Source organism: Hesperophylax consimilis, unplaced genomic scaffold (genome assembly GCF_061612785.1).
Source record: "Hesperophylax consimilis isolate HC1 unplaced genomic scaffold, BYU_Hcon_1.0 scaffold_45, whole genome shotgun sequence".
Lineage (NCBI taxonomy): Eukaryota > Metazoa > Arthropoda > Insecta > Trichoptera > Limnephilidae > Hesperophylax > Hesperophylax consimilis.
In genome coordinates, this window is record NW_028301275.1 from 265313 (window position 1) to 287691 (window position 22379).

Genomic DNA, 22379 nt, shown 5'->3' on the forward strand with positions numbered 1-22379 from the left:
TGAATAGCCAGGTACTTTCCAACCTTCCTCTTCAAAATATTCCCTTCAGCCTCACAGTTGTACTATAAAAAACCAAAGTAACTATAAAAGCAGTTTGTTACAGAAAGGACAATGAGAACGCAGCTTTAGCCGAGACACAATACGACTCGCGCTTACAAAACCGACCGGGCCTGTCCAAAAAATTGCTTTCCGATCAAGTGGAGAACACGAGTAAATAGAGGCAAATTTCTACGCGAAACATAAATCACCGAAAGAATGTTAATCGAACATTTTTTGTGAGGTGGTCAGAACGTTCGCAATACTCGCACTGAAACTGCTTTAGGTCAGTTCAAAGACGGTAACTGAAACACGAGTAGAAAGGTGCAACAACAAACAAGAAAATTCGTGCGTTATTTTGTGGATAAAAGGTTTTTTTTGTAAAGTGGATGTATTTTAAAAGTTGAATTTGAAGTGAGATGTGTTGAAAAGTGAAAACGCTTTTAGGAGCTCGGTTTTGCGACGCAGTTTTACAAAAATAACGTCGTAGTACGTAGATTGTCGCGCCTATTGAGTTAAATATGCCGAGTCTTGGCACTTAGCAACAAAATTTGGCAAAATTAAGAGGTGTTGACAGAATGGATGAGCTTTTTAACTTGGTGGTTAGTTTTGTTCGTTTTATTAGTTTTGTCGATGTTAATAATGCCCTTCTAGTGCAGTGAGGTCATAATAACTATATAACTAAATGCAAGATGTATTGATGAGGTTAGGTTATTGAAAAGCGTGCTTTATTCTTATAGGATAAACGCGATGTGGGCGAGTATCTTAATCCAAAAGTATGAACATTCTTTGATTGTTCATCATTATGAAGAATTCACTTCGATCAAATAGAATGGCGATGTACAATGTCAGACAGAGTAAGAGAGATGGAGCGTGTACCAAAATGTACTTAGTCGATGACGCCATCGGAGGGAGATAAAGAGGTGGAGGGTTGGGATGAACCAGGCTATTCAAATCTGGTCACTAAACACGGCTAAAGTCATTATCAAGAAACGTTTCGATATATTTACTGTCATCAGGTTTAATTCGTAGAACTCCATTAATATATTCAACAATGTTATTATTCAAATTACAAAAAAAAAAGTTTATTTATAAACAAGTTGTGGCAAGAAATTTGTAACCGGACAACTTGACACACCTTAAAGTGATATAAAGTCATGAAAAGTGATGAAACTAAAACTAGATTAAATAGGTTACGTAAAATGGGTCTATATCACTTTAAGGCTTGTTGAATTGCTATTGTGTTGAGTTATCATGTAACCGTAATTATTATTACGCGTGACAGCTGTGTCGCCCTCTGAATTCATTATCAAACCGTGGTGAAGCCGACTAACAGACGATATATGTATATTATTTTCACATAGGTACTTTTCAGCCTCGAACATTGCTCAAATTTGGGTTGCCATAGTCCCACTCGCTTCGGCAGGTTGACTCTTGTTACCACAAAAATGATCCAAACATTATGTGCAGCATGGGTAACGATTTATTCAAAACCATATTTGCCTCCACCCGAATTAAAATGAAACGTAAAACGCGAAGAATTATTTTTTGAGAATACCGCACAAGAATCCTACCTGCTCCCAACCGTCTGGAGCCAGTGAGACTATGGCATCCCCAACGAGGAACTGCAGTCCAATTTTTTAAATCAATTTCTTCCTCTAACCTTTTTTAAAAAATATATTTTTTTTTTAATTTTGAAAAGAATGTGACCTTACTGGGGTACCCCGTTCTAAGGTCATTTTCAGCGGCGCGGCGGCTAGCGCTAAGGAGCGTTGGAGTTACGCACTCCCTAAATTTCGTTCAATCTAAAAATAATAATTACCATAACAATACCACCTAAAATCAAAACAAATAACAGGAACAAAAGTAATACTATAAAAATATCTAGTTAAATTTAACCGGTTCGAATTTCGTTATGCTTTTATGAGTGGAAGGGGGTGCATGGACCAGATCTTCTCATTGCGTATGCTCACTGAGAAGTTTCTGGCAAAAAACCAGTAACTTTTCTGTGCCTTTGTAGATCTACAAAAAGCATACGACCGAGTCGACAGGAAAAAGCTATGGAAGGTGTTGTACAAGTATGGAGTGAATACCAGAGATGTGCTTTAATTCAAATAAATCCATTTCAAATGGAAATGCAACATGCAAAATGGGTATTTTCCATTTTGCATTTTAAATGCTTTTCTAAAAACCATTTTGCATTTTGCATTTCAAATGCTTTTCTCAATACATTTTCCATTTTAAATGCTTTTTTGCAACATTCTTCGTACTATCTCCACTCATATTTTTTTAATAAGCCCCAAATATCAGTCGGTCCTCAACCTCGCTATGAGAGATAATTTACATTTGTCAAGATGCTCCCTGGTAGGAGCCCTGGCAATTGAGTGATACCATTACAAAAAATACTGATTCAAATACTGAACATGGGACTATGACGCTGTAATATTAACTGCTAAGTTTCTATGTTTTTACGTTGGCAACATTAGTCCCGCGCAATTTTTTTGTTGTCTCATAATCTGTAGTCGTGGTGTTTTTGGATTTACCACCATGTAATATGTTTGTTCTACATTGATGTCCATTATTAAATGACAAAATTGTTTAAAAATTCTATAATTATTTTAATTGTTTGGCCTCAGAAACCATTTTGCATTTTTACAATGCATTTTGAAAATAGGTATTGTGCATTTTGCATTTGAAATGCTTTTCTAAAAACCATTTTGCATTTTCAAATGGAAAAGTTTTGACCCATTTCCATTTTGCATTTCAAATGGTTTTGGGTACCCATTTTGCACATCTCTGGTGAATACAAATCTGACTCAGGCAATTGCGTCTCTGTATGAGGGAAGCGTTGCATGTGTTAAGAGACTGGGACACGGTCAAGCGGCTTGATCGCAAGCACGTAGTTTTTTTGTCTATTGTTGTCTATTGTTGTCTATTATTGTCTATGCTTAGCGGCTTGACGGGAGTCGCTATATGCACAGCGACTAATCGACAGGGGGCGTGGCCAACATATCCGAGCATACCCGAAGTGAAGTATAGGTATAAAAGGGACACTTTCTTTTGAATCACAAACCATGTTACACAAACCTAGCGTAGCCGCTAAACTAATTGAAAACTGGGATGTTTTTCTTGCCTTGACGCGAGCAGGCGGTATTAAGGGGACACTTTCTTTTGAATCACAAACCATATTACACAAACCTAGCGTAGCCGCTAAACTAATTGAAAACTGGGATGTTTTTCTTGCCTTGACGCGAGCAGGCGGTATTAAGGGGACACTTTCTTTTGAATCACAAACCATGTTACACAAACCTAGCGTAGTTCTAAAAAGGTTTGTTTACATTATATTATTACAACGCCATTTCTGACGTTTCGTTTCACACCTCGGGTATGCTCGGATATGTTGGCCACGCCCCCTGTCGACTAGTCGCTGTGCATATAGCGACTCCCCGGCTTGACAGCCCGCATCAAGCCTCTCCGTCAAGCATGGCCACGCCTTCCTGTGATTTCGTGGTGGTCTATGTATATGTACTTCTATGCCTTCCTGTCATTTCGTGACTCGCGGCAAAATGGAATCTGTCAAAGACAAAGCGTTCTTGGCTCTTACGTTAGCTTTATGTTTGAATAAAATAATAAAAAGAAACGAATTTGGTGTCAAGAATGGTACAAGTTAAGGTACCGCTTTACCCATGAGCATTTGCAAAGTGTATTACAGGCTACAGCTATTTTTTGTATGAATATCTTGTGCGGTATTCATACAAAAAATATGTTTTCTCCATTGAAAATTCAGAAAATTATTTATTCTACAGTTTGATTATTAATGACCTTGAAAACCGCTGTCATAATTATTAAAAAATACTAAAATACTTCCAGAATTTTTTAATTAGATGGATTTCTACAAATTGAACACAAAAACAATAACTAAGTACCACAGACATAGGAATTAATAGACGAGAAGATAAGGGCGAGGGGTAAAATCAACTGTTGAAGAACGAAGGGGGTTAAGCTGACTGTGATTCGTCAATAAATCAATCTGACAGTAAAGACAGTAAATAGGCATCTCGCATTATAATATCACCATTTAGTTCTTAAAAGTAAAATCTGCATTTAAATGAATAGACATTTTTACATGGGAGCGCAAATTACTCGCCACGTTATGAACTAATTTGCGAAGTCCAAATTCGTCAAAGTAAATTTCTTCTGTTTGCAGAGTCGTAGTTAGTTTCAGAGTATTTAGTTAAGACACTTTTATAAATGTTCATAATTTACTTCCCAGCAACCAACCAGCTTTGTGTTTCGCGTCCAGACGTTTCTCGATGTGATAGTAACAACTGATTCATATTATACGATGTGAATATGCTTAAAATAAAGTAAAATAATGCTTATATATGGAATGTAATACGATAAATGGGTTTATTCTCTTTTTCACATCTATTTTTACAAGTTTTCATAGTACAAGTCAACATTTTGCCGTGTTATTTCGTAAAATGAACCGATGATGCCTCGACCATAGTTCGCACAAGAATGATGACGTCACGTTTTCAAATTTCATTTGAGGCCATACGCGAGCCCAGCCGGCTCAATGGAACCGGTATGGGGAGTGGGGATAATACGCTTTTAATCACTTAGGGCAGGTCTACTAATATTCATATGTCTATGCTAAGTACCTATTTTATAACAATTTTATTCAATTTATATCATGGTTTATGATACGTGATATTTATTTGTCTATTGTCGTTTGTCTATTCCCACAAAAATATAAATTCGCATCAAGCCTCGCCGCAAGCACGTAGAATTGCGCAATGCTTGCAAGCCAGCTTCGGTACACGGTCAAAATGCTTGACACAAAGTGCCATAGACAATAAACTACGTGCTTGCGATCAAGCCGCTTGACCGTGTCCAAGTCCCATTAGGGTGAACGGTGGTTTTACGGGGTGGTTTGATATCACAAAAGGTGTTAAACAAGGCTGCGTAATGTCACCGTGGTTATTCAATCTATACATGGATAATTGTATGCAAGAATTGAAAGAGGTGGGATTGGGCGCGAATTCGAATAATTTGAAAGTATGTTGCCTGTTGTATGCTGATGATGCGGTGCTGATTGCTAATAGTATAGATGATCTACAGTCTCTCGTGTCTAGGATGAACGAAGTATGCATGAAGAATGAGTTAATGATGAATATAAGTAAGTCTAAAGTAATGGTGTTTGAAAGAGAGAGTACGAAAACAGTGTGCAATATAATGGTGAATGAGGAATACTTGGAGCAGGTGGATGAGTTTGTGTATTTAGGAAGTATGTTTACGAGAGATGGGAAGGCTGACAGAGATATTGAAAGAAGGGTAAATGCAGGTAATTCCGTTAATGGAGGACTGAACGCAGTTGGCGCTAACAAAAAATTGTCCAAAGAAGCGAAGTTAGCAGTCCACAACGGAGTGCTGGTACCTACCTTGATGTATGGAAGTGAGGCACGGAACTGGCAAAGAAAGGATGAAAGAAGATTAAATGCTGTTGAAATGAGATCCCTGAGGCGTATGTGTGGTAAAACCATGTTTGATCGTGTGAGGAATGTGGAGATCCGCAAAGAGTGCAAGGCTGATGTAAGCGTAATGAGTAGATTAAGAAAGGGACGCTTAGATGGTTTGGGCATGTAGAGCGAATGAGTGAAGATAGGAGTGTAAGGAGGATATATGATGCAAATGCGAATGGTAGCAGAAGTCGGGGACGCCCGAGGAAGATATGGCACGATCAAGTGAATCAGATACTCGAGTCGGGCCATGTCAAGAGTCAGAATAATAGAAGAGTATGAGACGATGTATGAATGTGAATGAGGCAAGAAGTGTGTGCCAAGACCGAGTTGTTTGGCGGTCCGTCCTCTCTGCCTACCCCTGCGGGGAAACGGCGTGATGGATGGTTAGTTAGTTAGTTAGTATCACATCTTGTAAATGACGTAGTGCGATCGGATTCCATATCGCTCACCGAGAAATGTCGCCTGGGAACATTAATTATACAGGGTGTATCGGCACGTACCCGACAAACTTTAACCAGTTATTCCTTGGCATATTTGGAGTAAAAAATCTTATGTGCACTTTGCTGTCCGGTAACGTTTTTTTTAATAAAAAAATTACTATTCATATTTTCACCACATGTCACCACTGTTTTATCCTTTGTCAAAGTTTGAAAACCCATCTGGCAAATATTTTATTCGAATTCCGTTGAATAATGCACGTGTGTACCTATATTGGCGCACACTTACAATCACAATGAAATGGCACGGCACCATTCGTCTCATTTTTAACTATTATTATTTAGTGTGTGCGAAAGAGCGAAGACGCTTTTTGACATACTTGCTTATAACAGCTGTTGGACACGAAACGCAATGACAGTGATGTAGTGTGGAATTTTTTTTTTTTTTTTGTTTTTAATTGAAAAAAATGCTACCGGACAGCAAAGTGCCCATAACATTTCTTACTCCAAATGTGCTAAGGAATAGCTGGTTAAAGTTTGTCGGGTTAGTGCCGATACACCCTGTATATACGGAAAGAGCTTGGATGTTGATAGTTGTATTGAAATTTCCCCTAGACAAGAGCGGCGCTCACAAATACCTCGAAACTCTTCGGCGGAAATAACCTATGACACAATACATTTATTTGTCGCGCTGAGATGACGCCACTTTAGTTTGTTCACAGTTCGTATACGGATAATTATTCCGGTAGGTCAAAGTTCAAAATTGCCAGTATTAGGTACCTGGTGCAAAGGACAGACTGACATTGTTTTTAACGCACCGCCAATGTTTGTGAGTAAAAGCCGCCGCTGTCACATCGTACATGGTTTTGTGTGTTGTAAATTAGATCTTTGTAAGTATGTTCATTTATTTATGTTTTAAGAGGAAGGTAAATGCTAAATCACTATTTAGATTAATCTTTGCTACGAATCGGTATACATTATGAATACCAAAAAATATACTATGCATAAATTGAAGCTTTTTCTTTCTTTATTATTGATCAGAATTAAAATAAAATTATTGGTTGCGTTACAAAAAATATAAACGTAAACCACTGATAATTTTGTTTTTTCTTGAGGTAACTAAGAACTCATATAAGAAACACCTTTAAAAAAATACCGTTTTATGGCTAAGATTATTTTTGATAATTATTATTGACTAACTTTTTTTCATTCATATAAAAATATTCAACAAATAAATAAAACTCACTTTGGCGCTTACGTCAAATATATCCAGACTCCGCTGGTCAAGCAATTGTCGCCTCTATTCGTGGTGATATAAGACGCAAACATTCTAGGATCTGTACAGAAGTCCGCGGAACGTGGCACGGAACGGAAGTCGGTTTGTGACAGTTTTTTCGACGGTTTTTTCTTGTCGGCATTATTTTGGTTACGAGTATTATTAGTTCTTAAACGGTGAGGGAGTTTTGTGTGATATTGTTATTATTCATGACCAAAATATTATATTTTTTATCTCAAAATACTTTTGAATGTATAGTTTTATTAATTATTTAACGAAATTAATGATTTGCTTCTTACGGAAAAAATGCTTTCCGTTTGCATTTATGTTGACTAATAATGCGTTTTTACAGGTCCATAATTTATTGAAGATGGGGAATAAAACGAAATAATTTTGTAGAGAGGTTTAACGGAATAATAGCCAAATTTGTAGGTGGAAAAAGGATAAATTATTCCAATAAGCAATCTTATCAAGGGCGATGCTATGCAGCGGTTGTATCCCACAACTCTCAAAAACCATAAACATATACATTACATAAACAGCTTTTAGGGAAAACTCCTGGAGGCAGACTAAAAAAATCAAAAGAAAACATACTAGCGAAATGTCGTCTTAGTTTGCGATATTTTGGGAAGTAAAATCGAATTCAGCGACACATGATTTCAACTCTATTGATATTGAGAATGTTATATCATTTGAGAAATTTTAGGTTTATGAATATGCTACATAAATTCACAATATAAGTATTTTTTGTTTTTCCAATTTTTTTACATTATAATAAAAGCAGGTATAAGTACATTTTTTTAAATACATGTAAAGCTAATATGTTCTAATTAGTGGTAATAATACCTCCCTAGTTGAGAAATTATCGTGATTAGAGAGGGAGTACTATCACAAGTTGATATTACATTATATATTTAATAGTTGCTACAATTAACATGCATGTAGAATTATATACTCATGCACTATTTTTAGAAAAAAGAACTTAAGAATTGTTCCTTGATAAATTCTAATACTGGATATTTGTTTGGTAATTTGATTGTTCTTCAAAAATTATTTGTAAATTGAATTTAAAAAATATATTAGCAACATAAATTTGATAAAAGTGTATCTATTTTTTTTTAAATAATAATAATAATACTTGGATGACTTGTATAGCGCCGTTTTTGTGCAAAAACACCTCAAAGGCGCTAATATATGTAAGTGACATTTCAATGTAACGTATTATTAACAAATATTTTATACGTATTGATAATGCATACAAAATAAATCAATAAAAAAATATACAGTTATTATTAAACATAATTATTATATTAATCACTAATATCCCCACAGTTTGAGTCCATCCGGCAGTCATAGCTCTGCCGCTGTTGTCAAAATAAGATTGATAATAATCGTCCACCAGTTAAAAAGGTATTAGTAGGTATACCGAAGCATTGGCGAACGGGGAGGCCTGGTCGGGCGCTTCCTACGTATTGCAGGTACATAGTACGCGGCTACTGCAATTACTTGTCTCGTGCAGATAAGACCAAAAAATGTGCACATTTTATATTCTGTTGCAAGGGGTAGAAACCCAAATATGTTTGGCGTTTATATTCGCCTTAAAGGGACCAAGACGAAATTTATAAACAAAAATTGTAAAAGAAAACATAATAAATATTTTTTATTGTTATAGGTAGTTTTAATAGTTAAAATAATTTTCTAAATTTTAATTTTTCGGGTCTCCCGAAAGCGCAGCAAATCTGCAGAGGTGACCCGTGACGTCACAATTCACCCGTCTCAAAAAGCCTAGTTTTTTTTCAACCGGCGCACAGTGGGCTGAAAATCGCCGTTCATAGACATAGAGACTTGAATTTTCAAGGGTCAGACAAAGCATACTCAGTAAAGCATTTAATCATTAAAATGAATCATCAACATAAAAAAGTTTTTTCTTCAACTTTGAGGATTTAAAAAAAAAACATCGCAAGTTGCGCCACAATACGAAGTATGTCAAAAAAATACAAATAAATAGTAGTATATCTGTGTGTAAGGATATAATGGCCAACCTTATGATTCCAGAGATAGCCTCATTTTTGATGTCAGTGCCATACAATTTTTTCTTAAAAAAATGATAACTCCTTCATGTGTACACGCAATTGCTTCATACGAAATTTTATAGCATAGTAATGATCAGCAGAATCCATTTCTAGCCAAAAAAAAAGATCCTTGAAAATTCAAGTCTCTATGTCTATGGAAGGCGATTTTCAGCCCACTGTGCGGCGCTGTGTTATGTATGGGAGTCGAGATGTTCGCTAGGAACAACTAGGTAAAATGTTAGCGTGTCGTCACTTATGTTATAGTATTGAACCAAAGTGAAAACATTAATCCGTGGCTGCACCCTATAAACAATTTAACGGTATTTAAAAATCTGCATTTCAACGTTTTCACCGGTTATAATGAGAATGTTGACCAGGGTTGCCAACGAGTTCTAAAATATCCACAAGAGATTAAGAGATATTCAAAATTCAAATTACCCGTAAGTTCTTTTAGCTCCAAAATGAAACAAAAATTTATTTTTTATTGTCCTATTTTCTGCTAAAAAAAACTTATTTTGAAAATTTGCTGCGAAAGAAAACGAAATAGTATAGCACGTTCTCACAATTATTGTACATATTATTTTTAAGGCGATGCCATACGTAGCAATGCAAATTCATGTTTTTTTGGTTTGAAAATTTGATCACTTAGAAATGTTTTATATACTTTAATTAAATACCTACTATGATTAGAACACATCTTGGCCTACTAAATTATCCAGTATTTTTACATAAGTCTTTTAATAAGCCTAGAAAAAATAATCTATCATGCCTATAAAAACTGCTTTAAAGTTCAAAATCTCCTACTTACGAACCCATTTTCGGTTACGGTTTTATTGTATAGTGCGGCAAATTAAGTTCTTTATAAAATGATCGTAAAACAGTTAAATATTTGTGCCTGAACGTCCGCAAAATGAAATAAAAGCCACTTTTTGGCGATGTTTTTTTCGTGTATTTATCAAAAAAGACGGATGGTGTTGAACGGGAATTTAAACCTTATCGTCATCAATGTCACACGACGTATAGCATCGCCTTAATATGGTTGGATAAGCAAGAAATGCCCAGAATCCCCGCATTTTGCCCACTTCTCCCTGCGAAAAACCAAATTCTTGAAAATCTTATAAATTCTCCAATTATTTAATACTAGTTGAAGTGTACCCGGCGTTACTGGGGGTTATCCTTAGGAGCTAGACATATACCATCGTAGAGTTTTCTGTAGGCCTTTTAAAGATATACAATTCCGTACTACATTATTTTGACGTATCTCATAAGGTTTAGCAAGCGTTAACTATGTAAGAGCCTGAAAATATTTTTTTTTTATGACTTGATTATAAAACATCGACTTTTCTCTACTTTCTATCACAGACATAGGAATTAATAGACGAGAAGATAATGGCGAGGGGTAAAATCAACTGTTGAAGAACGAAGGGGGTTAAGCTGACTGTGATTCGTCAATAAATCAATCTGACAGTAAATAGGCATCTCGCATTATAATATCACCATTTAGTTCTTAAAAGTAAAATCTGCTTTTGAATGAATAGACATTTTTACATGGGAGCGCAAATTACTCGCCACGTTATGAACTAATTTGCGAAGTCCAAATTCGGCAAAGTAAATTTCTTCTGTTTGCAGAGTCGTAGTTAGTTTCAGAGTATTTAGTTAAGACACTTTTACAAATGTTTCATAATTTACTTACCCCAGTAAACAACGATGAGCACACTTGAGAATCGCTACATTGTGATGTGATAGTATATGTTTCTAAAACTGATCCATATAATACGGTGTGAATAAGCTTAAAATAAAGTAAAATAATGCTTACTTATGGAATGTAATACGACAATTGGGTTTATTCTCTTTTTCACGTCTATTTTTACAAGTTTTCATATCACAAGTCAACATTTTGCCGTGTTATTTCGTAAAATGAACCGATGATGCCTCGACCATAGTTCGCACAAGAATGATGACGTCACGTTTTCAAATTTCACTTGAGGCCATACGCGAGCCCAGCCGGCTCCAATGGAACCGGTATGGGGAGTGGGGATAATACGCTTTTAATCACTTAGGGCAGGTCTACTAATATTCATATGTCTATGACTTTCTATAAATATAATATGTATGAATTATACAAATATATGTATATACCAGCTCTTACCAGCCTCAGAACAGACTTTGTCTAGTGAGGAGGGTAAGGAGAAAAATCATGTATGTACATAACTAATAATAAATAAACGCCCGGGTTGCCGGCACTGAAATTGAAAAAATTGAAATTGAAAATTGAAAAATATGTATAAACCTTCCGAAAGAAATTCTCTAAATGATAATGAAAACGCTATCAAAATCTGTTGCGTAGTTTAGAAGAACTAAGCGCACAAACAGCCAGACGCGGGTAGCGACTTTATTTTATATTATTCATAATCAATTATTATTATTCAAATTATATAAATTATATTCAAAGTTCTGTTGTGTAATTATTGGTAATCGGAAAATTCGACACTTAGAATATTTATTTATTTATTTAACGCCCAGAGGGCTTTTACATGGTTGGTAGTATACATAATTTTAATTTGACAGATACTTTAAAAGTTACAAAAAAAAAAAAATTACATTTGATAGAAGCTATGCAACAAGTCATACAAACACAAGAAACAAAAACAGAAAATTACAGCTATTTGTAGGTTTACATGATGTGTTTAGGAGTATTGATGAAATAAATGTTTTAAATGATCCACAAAACTTGCCAAGTTGGTATTGAATATGTCAACATTACCCAAGTAATGATTTCCCATGGTGTGAAGTCGTTGTATCGGAGAGTGGGCAATGTAGTTACGCTTATGTGTGCTGCTGTAGAATATTGTATTTTGTCGTGTTGTTACTGTGGGTGTATGTATGTTTATAAGTTGCAGGAGTTCACAACAGTCGAATTTAGAGTTAAGTATTTTGTTAATGTTAATGACACACCTTTAAAGTGATATAAAGTGATGAGTGATAAAACAAAAACTAGGTTAGTTTTTTTTTAAATTATATCACTTTTCAAAAGCGTGTTGAATTGTAATTGTGTCGAGTTATCATGGAACATGAAATTATTATTATTACGCGTGACAGCTGTTTCGCCTTCGCGGATAACGACTTTATTTAATACTGTTTCGAGATACCTACTATTACAAAAGGTAAATATAGATTCGTTTACAGATTTCATAAAAGAATCTAAATCATTTCACGCTAGAATCTTGTTGGATTCTCACGAGAACGCAGAAATATAATATAAAATAGTTTTTTTTTTTTTAACAACTACATAACCATCACGTCCATAGACATATGAATATTAGTAGACCTGCCCTAAGTGATTAAAAGCGTATTATTCCCCACTCCCCATACCGGTTCCATTGGAGCCGGCTGTGCTCGCGTATGGCCGCCTCAAGTGAATTTAGAAAACGTGACGTCATCATTCATGTGCGAACTATGGTCGAGGCATCATCGGTTCATTTTACGAAATAACACGGCAAAATGGTGACTTGTGCTATGAAAACTTGTAAAAATAGATGTGAAAAAGAGAATAAACCCAATTGTCGTATTATATTCCATATATAAGCATTATTTTACTTTATTTTAAGCATATTCACATCGTATAATATGGATCAGTTGTAGAAACATATACTATCACATCGAGAAACGTCTGGACGCGAAACACAAAGCTGGTTGGTTGCTGGGAAGTAAATTATGAACATTTATAAAAGTGTCTTAACTAAATACGTAAACGAAATATTCGACTCTGAAAATAGAAGGAATTTATTTTGCCGAATTTGGACTTCGCAGATTTGTTCATAACGTGGCGAGTAATTTGCGCTCCCATGTAAAAATGTCTATTCATTCAAAAGCAGATTTTACTTTTACGAACTAAATGGTGATATTATAATGCGAGATGCCTATTTACTGTCAGATTGATTTATTGACGAATCACAGTCAGCTTTCCTCCCTGCGTCCCGCAACTCTTGTTTTAACCCCTCGTCCTTAATTTCTGTGTTTCAGTGCCGGCAACCCGGGCGTTTATTTATTATTAGTTATGTACATACATGATTTTTCTCCTTACCCTCCTCACTAGACAAAGTCTGTTCTGAGGCTGGTAACTAACAATTTCTAATTACATAAAAACAAATAAGTGGTAAAGAAAAAAAAAAAAAAGAAATATCTATATTATAGTAAAAATAATAATAATAAAATAAGAGGAAAATCAGAATTTAAAAACAGAGTACAAAAAAGAAAATATATAATTTTAGATATTAAGAATATTACTTATCTCTCTTCTTTCTTTGACATTCAACCAGTTTAAAAATCTTTTGAATACCCAATTCAAATTATTAGATGCGACGTAGGTCTTTGCTTGGACTACAAACTTATTGAATATATGTGGTGCCAAGTAAGATTCATGTTTTTTTGCAAAATTCGATTTGATATATGGTACTTGTAGTTGATTGTGTGTGTTTGCTCTTGTGTTTTGCGAGTGAGTTATGAAGTGTGGTGATATTTTTATGCAGTTTTTGTAGATGATCTTCTTTATGAATAGTTTATTTATGTCTAATAGGTTATTGTTGATCATTAGCTGTTCTGTCGGATGTAGATAAGGCTTTCTAAACATAATTCTGATTATTGTTTTATGATTAATTTTAAGTGATTTGAGATGAGTCTCTGCTGCTGCTCCCCATACTGAAATACCATACATAAGAATACTTTGACAGAGTGCAAAATATATATTTTTTAGCTGAGGTAGTGACATAATGTTTCGAATTGTTTTGAAGATGTAAGAGAGTTTCCGTATTTTTTTTGTAATTAGGTTGATTTGGACATCCCATTTTAAGTTATTGTCAACAGTTAAACCGAGATATTTAATATTTTGCGCATAATCAATTTTGTCACAAACACAGCGTGAGTTAGTTAATGAGGTAACTGTGCAGGGGTGAAGATGAAGTTGTGGGCGACTATCTGGCTGACCAGCTAATGTTTTACTGAAAGTTAAGTATTTAGTTTTAGAAATATTTAGTGTCAGTAGATTATTTATTAGCCATCTATTTACTTCAGTCATCCCTGTTTCCGTGTGTTTGAAGACGTTTTCCCATGATTGGGCTTTGAATAAAATCACAGTGTCATCTGCATAACTGATTACTTTGTACTCTATGTTCCCTAGGCTTATCTCAGTTAGACTGTTAATGTAGATGAGAAACAGTATGGGACCCAAGACGCTGCCTTGGGGTACTCCATACCTGTTGCCTACTTTGTCATTTTCTTGATTATTTATTTTTACAATTTGTTGTCTATTTTCAATGTAGCTAATGAACCATTTTAGTGGTGGACCTGTTATGCCAATGTTTTTGAGTTTTTGTTGGAGTAATTTGTGTGAGATGGTGTCGAAAGCTTTTGCTAGGTCTAAGAACACTCCTAACACCTTTGAACCGCCATCTAGGTTTTTCACTATGTAGGTGTTTAGTTCCGATAAGGCGTCTTCTGTTCCCATTTTCGCTCGAAACCCGAATTGACGGGTGGAGATCAGTTTGTGTTTATCAAGGTATGCGAGCAGTCTTTTTTTCATAGTTTTTTCTAGTAGTTTCGATAGCGAATTTAGCAGAGTGATTGGTCTGTAATTTAAGATCAGCGTTTTGTCTCCCGATTTATGTATTGGAGTAATACAACCTATTTTTAGGTGATCGGGGACAATGCCGAGGCTGAAACTTTGGTTGAAAATATGTTGAAGTGGTATAAGTATATGTTCTCGGAGACTAATCAGTATATGATTGGATAGGTTATCTGGGCCCACAGCGCAATTTGGTTTGAGAGAAATAATTAAATCCGAGATTTCCTTTGTACTTATTTTGTGAGCATAAAACGAATGATTTGGTTGTATGGTAGAGGATAGTTTGGTTAAAGAGTCTTCTGTTGTGCCGTTTTTTAGAAGAATTTTTTCAGCCAAGTTAGATCCGACTTTTGCAAATTGGGAGTTAATAAAATTAGCTATTTTACCAGGTTCATTTTTTGTAAGGGTTTTGTTTCCATTTATTAACAGTACTTTGATCTTCGAGTCTTTTTTCGGATTGGAGAAAGTAATATCTTTGACGATTTTCCAGATTTTTTTGGGATCATTTTTGGCGGATTTTATTTCTTTTTTGTAGTACTTGTATTTGGCTTGTTTGATTAATTTATTACAAAGGTTTCTATATAGCAGGTAATTATTTTTTAGTTTGTCATCATATGGGTTTTTGCGCACTTGCATGTGCATTGTGTCTCTTTTATGAATGCTGTTTACTAATCCTTTCGTGATCCAGGGTGTTATTTTTTTTTCTTTATGTGAGTAGTTTTTCGGGGTATTTTTTGTTGTATGTTTAGCAATGTAGGTTCCAACTGTGTTTATAAATGTGTTAAGCGCGTTGTTTGGGTCGGGTTCATTTATTACATTTGACCAAGATTCCTTATGTATGTCCTCTATTAGGCACTTAAAATTAATTTTGTCTTGTACGGAGTTGTTTTTTTCATCTTTTTGTTTCTTGTTATGATGTATGCTTAGTGTAGTAGTGAAATGATCTGTGACCGTTGATCGAATAATGGATGAAGATGTTTTTTTCCTAGTTTTAACAAATATATGGTCAATACAGGATTCAGAGTTTGACGTAATTCTTGTTGGTGAGTTGATTGTCGAATTTAATCCATAGTGAGTAAGTAGACTTAAGTATTCTGTGGTTATTGGTTGCCCGTTTAGTAAGTTAATATTCATATCCCCTGCAATAATTAATTGTTGTGTTTTTTTATTTTTTTCGAGAAGTTTATTTAAGGAGTTGAAAAAAGGTGAGAGATTGTTATAGCATGGGGGTCTGTAGACGGCAAATATGGAGATGTCTGTTCCGAGGGAGATTTGGATACAGTTTGCTTCGGTTAGGTTGATTTCTGTTATTGATGGGTTTAGTGAATCTTTGGCAAAGATTACTATACCGTCGTTTTGATTTAGATGTTTAGTGGTATGGAGAGTTGTATAGTCTTTTAAGTTTAGGTTTGTGTACGAATCATCTAACCAGCATTCAGTCAAGATAATAATGTCGAAGCTTATGTTTATTTCGTTTAAGAGGATTGAGAAATTATCGAAGTTCTTTCGAATACTTCTAATGTTTTGGGAAATTATGTTTAAGTTGTGTTTTTCTGTGAACAGAGAATTACATTCTGTCGCTTTGTCAAAAGTGTGTTCTGAGTTGTTAAATGTTTCTGTATCAATATTAAGTTGAGTGATCATGTTGCGGTTGCGAAAATACATAAGTCGATCCATACAAAGTTCACACATTTTGCTAGTGGTGGTAAATAATGAGTAATATAGGAGTAAAAATTGAGAGTAAAATTATTCAAATACTTTGGATAATAAAAACTTTTAGAAACATAAAATTTCATGGTGGAATAATTAGAATACTTTGGATAATAAAATAAAATCCTTTTAAACCATAAAATGTGATGGTAAAATAATTCAAAGAGTTTGGATAATATAAAATATTTAAAACAGTTACATTTGATGGTAAAATAATAGCAGAATTTTGGATAATAGAAACCTTTAAAAACATAAAATTGGATGGTAAAATAATGAAAATACTTTGGATAATAAAAACCTTGAAAAGCATAAAATTTTAAAGGGAAATAATTTAAGTACTTTGAATAATAAAAACCTTTAAAACAACGAAATTTGACAGTAAAATTATTCAAATACTTTGGATAATAAAAACTTTTGGTACAATATAATATTCTCGTCTATTAATATTCATATGTCTGTGATCACGTCGTATTTCCGAAGGAATAGGCAGAGAGGAACCACCAAACAACTCTGCAACCGGGCACACATGGAACACAATAAGCCGTGTGTGCCCTTTCATATGTACCGCTTATCAAACTGGCTTTATAAAAAACTCGAATTTCGTAGAGGTATTAAATATTTAAAATAAATTGTATGGTGTTGAAAATACGAGTAAAATTACTGACAGTCTCAGAAATTGAACTCACAAAGATAGGGGGTAATCGACGCTCTATACCGATCGGCCATTAATCAGTCAAATGTAATATAATATTATTATAATACGAATGAATAAAAAAAACTAATATTTTTCAATGGAAGATTCCTTCAATTTTAACGTATTCATTAGCGACATCTATCGCAGCAGTTGTGAAGTTTCCATTAATCTAATAGGAATCTACTTTACCATCCAGAACTGCATGACAGACAAGAACAAAATATTGACAATAAAAATACCTAAATGACATTGGCAAATGGCTACCTTTATTATGAAATAATGTATCACAATTTCTCATCAAAATAAATAAGCGTATAATTATATAAATCCACTAAACATTCGGAGAAACATCTTGGAATCCAATAAAAAATGTGGCTCGTACCAAATTCACGTGAATTAGAACATGCAAAACATTGTTATTATTGTGGCGGACATATTTAGCACATTGTGAAATAACAATGTTAAAAATGATTTTAACAATTGACAACATTCGCTTACCATTTGAATATCTTCATCGACAACGGCCATGGCTTCGTAACTCATTTTTAGAGATAGTCAACGATTATTTTAATGCAAAAACAATATTTATTATGAACGAACAATACTTGCTGATGACACAACGTGTGTATGTTTACAAACTAAGCAACCTAAGCAAGGACATTCTACTGACGTCATAGGTTTGGTCTTCTTATAAAGAAATAGTAATAAAAGGGAGCAACTAAATTTTGTACTTTCGTAAAAAGGAACCAGTTATGCCATACACAAATATTTACTGAAAACAAACTTTTTGAAGTATACTAAAATACAAACTTGACCTTGTCCAGCCAACTCCATAGAGAAATATTTTATAGAGTTCATTATTTCATCCAATTTCATCTGACTCAATATTCTGTACGTTTGTTTTGTTTTACAACAGCATAAAAATATTCAGTTACAAATTCCACATAAAACCCTCAATTAGTAATATATGTGTAACGCATGTATAGCTATTTTTATATTATTTATGGACAAATATAAAATTAAGATTTTACTCTAATCCACTCTAATTTTTAATTCATACAATGGTCAATACAAAACATTATATTATAAGTTGATGACGAATTTTATGTGCAAAAATGTTTTAGAGTTTACAGAATAATAATCTCTATACACGTGTATCAGAGTACCTACTCATTTTCTAATCTTATTATGACTTCAAGGTTGTTTAAAAATAATAATGTGTTAGATCAATAGAACACAGTACTGAAATAAAATGTTAAATCAATATGTTGGTAGTTATTGAAATTGTAATACTTTTATTAAACTTATATCCCATCGTATTAGCTTTCATGATGATTTCTTGACAACAATCCATTGGAATATAAATAAATAGATGATTTTAATTTTTCAAAGAAAAGTTCAACTGAACGGTTTTCTCTTTGTGATGGCATTACTTATTTTTTAAAAGACAAATAAATTTGTTTATTAGATCGATTTATTTTTAACAACCCTATTGTGTATGAAAATTAATTGTTGTAAACAAAATTGTTTGTCTTTTTAAATAAATAAATAATCTTTCCATAAGCGATCAAAATAAATGTAAAAATATTAATCTAGACGCGATATTTACCGCCTGACACAGGGGATTAAACTTTGTACGCCTCTATCACGGTCAATTCTTACTAAGATGACGCCATCCATTTGTTTTATAATTTAGCGTGTGGAATAGCACTGTATGTCGTGTACGTCTCAAAGGTATGTTAAAGTTAATAAGGGACAGAAGTTCAGTCCAGTCAATGTCATCGTTTAAAATTCTGTGTATAAATATTGAGTCAGCTACTGCTCGTCTTCGCTGCAAAATTTAGAATAATATGCAGTATATTTCTGGCACTTTCCAGAGTGGAAGATACTCTCAGTATCGTTTTGGTATAAGATCACCAATCAGAATTGAAACGTTTCCTGAAATGGCTTTGGCTGTGTTTGGCGACCAGATCTGATTATCTGGGTATTTCCCCACCATCCTCCTCCTCATATCCTTCCCCTCCCCACTACCTTCAGCCTCACGTCATATCCCGATTGAGGATGACATGTTATGTTCATATTTTAGGATAGGTAGGTGGAACCTTCATACTTTTTTTAAAGGCTTATTTAGTTCCCTTCAGAATATCGTGCCCCACAATGTTCTATCCAGGAGTTGGTAAACAAGCAAGGTAAATTGCCTTTTATTGCTGAAAAATAATTGTCCTATATTATTGAAGAAGAAGATAATAAATCTAAACGAAACATGAAACAGAACAAGACACAGAAAATAAAAAGATAATGATCACAACCAGAGATGTGCTTTATTTCAAATAAATCCATTTGAAATGGAAATGCAAAATGCAAAATGGGTATTTTCCATTTTGCATTTTAAATGCTTTTCTCAATGTATTTTCCATTTTAAATGCTTTTTTGCAACATTCTTCCTACTATCTCCACTCATCTTTTTTTCATAAGACCCAAATATCAGTCGGTCCTCAACCTCGCTATGAGAGATAATATAATTTGTCAAGTTGCTCCCTGGTAGGAGCCCTGGCAATTGAGTGATACCATTACAAAAAATACTGAACATGGGGCCATGACGCTGTAATATTAAATGTTAGATAGCAGTTTCTATGTTTTTACGTTGGCAACATTAGTCCTGCGCAAAATTTTTGTGCTTTCATAATCTGTAGTCGTGGTGTTTTTGGATTTACATCATATAATATCTTTGTTCTACATTGATATCCATTATAAAATGACAAAATTGTTTAAAAATTCTATTATTATTTTAATTGTTTGACCTGGGAAACCATTGTGCATTTTGAAAATAAGTATTTTGCATTTTGCATTTGAAATGCTTTTCTAAAAACCATTTTGCATTTTGCAAATGGAAAAGTTTTGACCCATTTCCATTTTGCATTTCAAATGGTTTTGAGTACCCATTTTGCACATCTCTGGTCACAACTAAGAATCGTACCCAGAATCTCTTATCTTAACCACTTGACCATAGGGACCTAGTTATTAAAGTCATATTTGTCAATCTCATATTTAAAATTCAGAAATAACAATATCATCTTGCAACTATTTTTTCCCATATTTTTGGCAGTTACCTTTTTAAATGATCACAAAGTTGAATTGGTGTGTAACCTAGATAGTGTCTCGGATAAACAAATCCGATTGTTAATTCTGAATTTAAAATATGAGATCGACAAATGTCGAGTGGTTAAGACACTTTACCGGTATGACAAGAGATCTTGGGTTCGATTCCGGTTACTTGTGACCGTTACCTTTTTTATTTTCGGTGTCTTGTTCTGTTTCATGTTTCGTTTAGATTTATTAGTATTATCTTCTTCTTCAATGTTATATTACATTGATGAGTATAACCTTAAAAAAAGTAGAATAAGTTGTTCTTGAATAATTGTATTGGCCAAAAGATTCTTGCAGGGCAAGATGTTGGCTGACGATATTGTCGTGTCCTGTCAAGATTTGCTGTAATGTATGAGACGAATTCGCAACCCACAAAATGCAATAACTCCGCCAAGCTTGCACATACTTAAAACAAAATTTCTAAATTATTTCAATAATATTTATTTATTTATTAACAGACATCGTCCAAATTACAAAATAATAACACGAATAAAGTAAAATGAAAAATACAGGACTAGAGTGTAGACAAAGGTACATGAAAGCAAAGACATAATGGTAGATATAATATAAGAAAATAAAGTGACAAGTCGAATCAAGTCAAGAATACGCCGTGGGTCAGGACCACAGGACACTTATAATATTCCGTCACTTGTTTAGCGACTGCCAAAAATTATTCAGACTTATCCCAAAAAAGTTAAGATTTTGACTTGAGTTGACCAGTCTACACATTCTGGACAATGGTGAATAATATCCATAATTTGTCAAATGATGGTTGAGGAAGAGCAGTTCATTATTTCTGAATCTTTGCGAGGGGATAATGAAGGGAATGAGTTGCAGTAGAGTAGGTGAATCAATAATACCATTTATAATTTTGAAGAAGCAAATGAGGTCATTTCTTTCCCGACCGACTTCCAAAGGAGAAAGGTTTAGAGTTAGTTCAATTTCATCATATAAGTATTTGCCTTTTTCTAAACCTAGTCTCCTAGCAATCCCTCTTAAGAACCGATGTTGAACAGATTCAATGCGTCGAATGTGGACAGCATTAAAAGGAGACCAAATAACACAAGCATATTCAAGATGGGGGCGAACCAAGGAGCAGTAAAGAGTTCTAAGGGTATTTACGTTTTTGAAGTCCGAAGTGATTCTAGTGATGAAACCGAGTAGTATTAATCAAACCATGACAGTTTTGGTAGCGGATAGGTGGCGATCATAGACGTACATATATGTATAACAGAGCGAGAAGGAAATAGATTTGGCCTGGCAATACTGTCGTAAAATCGGTAGCCGAGTGATCTCACTGTCAAGACAGTCAATACATCTACAAGAATAGGCAATCTTGACCGACAGTATGAAAAACTTAACTGAAATACCTTGCCGACAAGAAATTGTGATAAAAAATTACTCATTTACCAAAGGATGTAATCAAAATTATATCAAAATATATAGGTAGGTACTGATTTTCAGATCTGTCGCCTCCAAATTCCTCGATGACAAAGTCAATAGTTTTGTTGTAATATTGGTTAGTTTGTCGAATTGTCCAAAGCGTTTGGTTCCCATCCAGGCATCGCAGGTTTAATTCTCTGCGAGCTATGTCCCAACATTGCACAAGTTACATTTTTCGCTCATTATGATGGTGGTAGGAGGAATTAAAATATTGTCTGGTTATTCGTAACCCGGAAATTTTGATCTTTCTTTTAAAAAAAAATATTTATATGAATCGGGCACTGCAATTTAATGTCATCTTTGGTACTCTGGGGGTAAATCTTGTGTTATCTACATCAATGCCAAAATCTGATTCAATGCCATTGCCAGGCATATCACAATGTTAAATCAATAAGTCTTATTCATTCTCATCTTACAAA

The 22379-nt window shown here is 34.2% G+C and overlaps 1 protein-coding gene across 1 annotated transcript in view; it reads right to left on the bottom strand.

The window, feature by feature from the left end:
• The window catches only part of LOC149408898 (REPTOR-binding partner-like), a 38100-nt gene extending 20095 nt beyond the window's left edge, over nucleotides 1-18005 (bottom strand). The window contains exon 1 of the mRNA XM_089650334.1: nucleotides 17869-18005. Coding sequence (XP_089506460.1) covers nucleotides 17869-17913 — 45 coding nt within the window. The 5' untranslated portion in view covers nucleotides 17914-18005. The remainder of the gene's footprint in view (nucleotides 1-17868) is intronic.
• Nucleotides 18006-22379: the final 4374 nt, after the last annotated feature.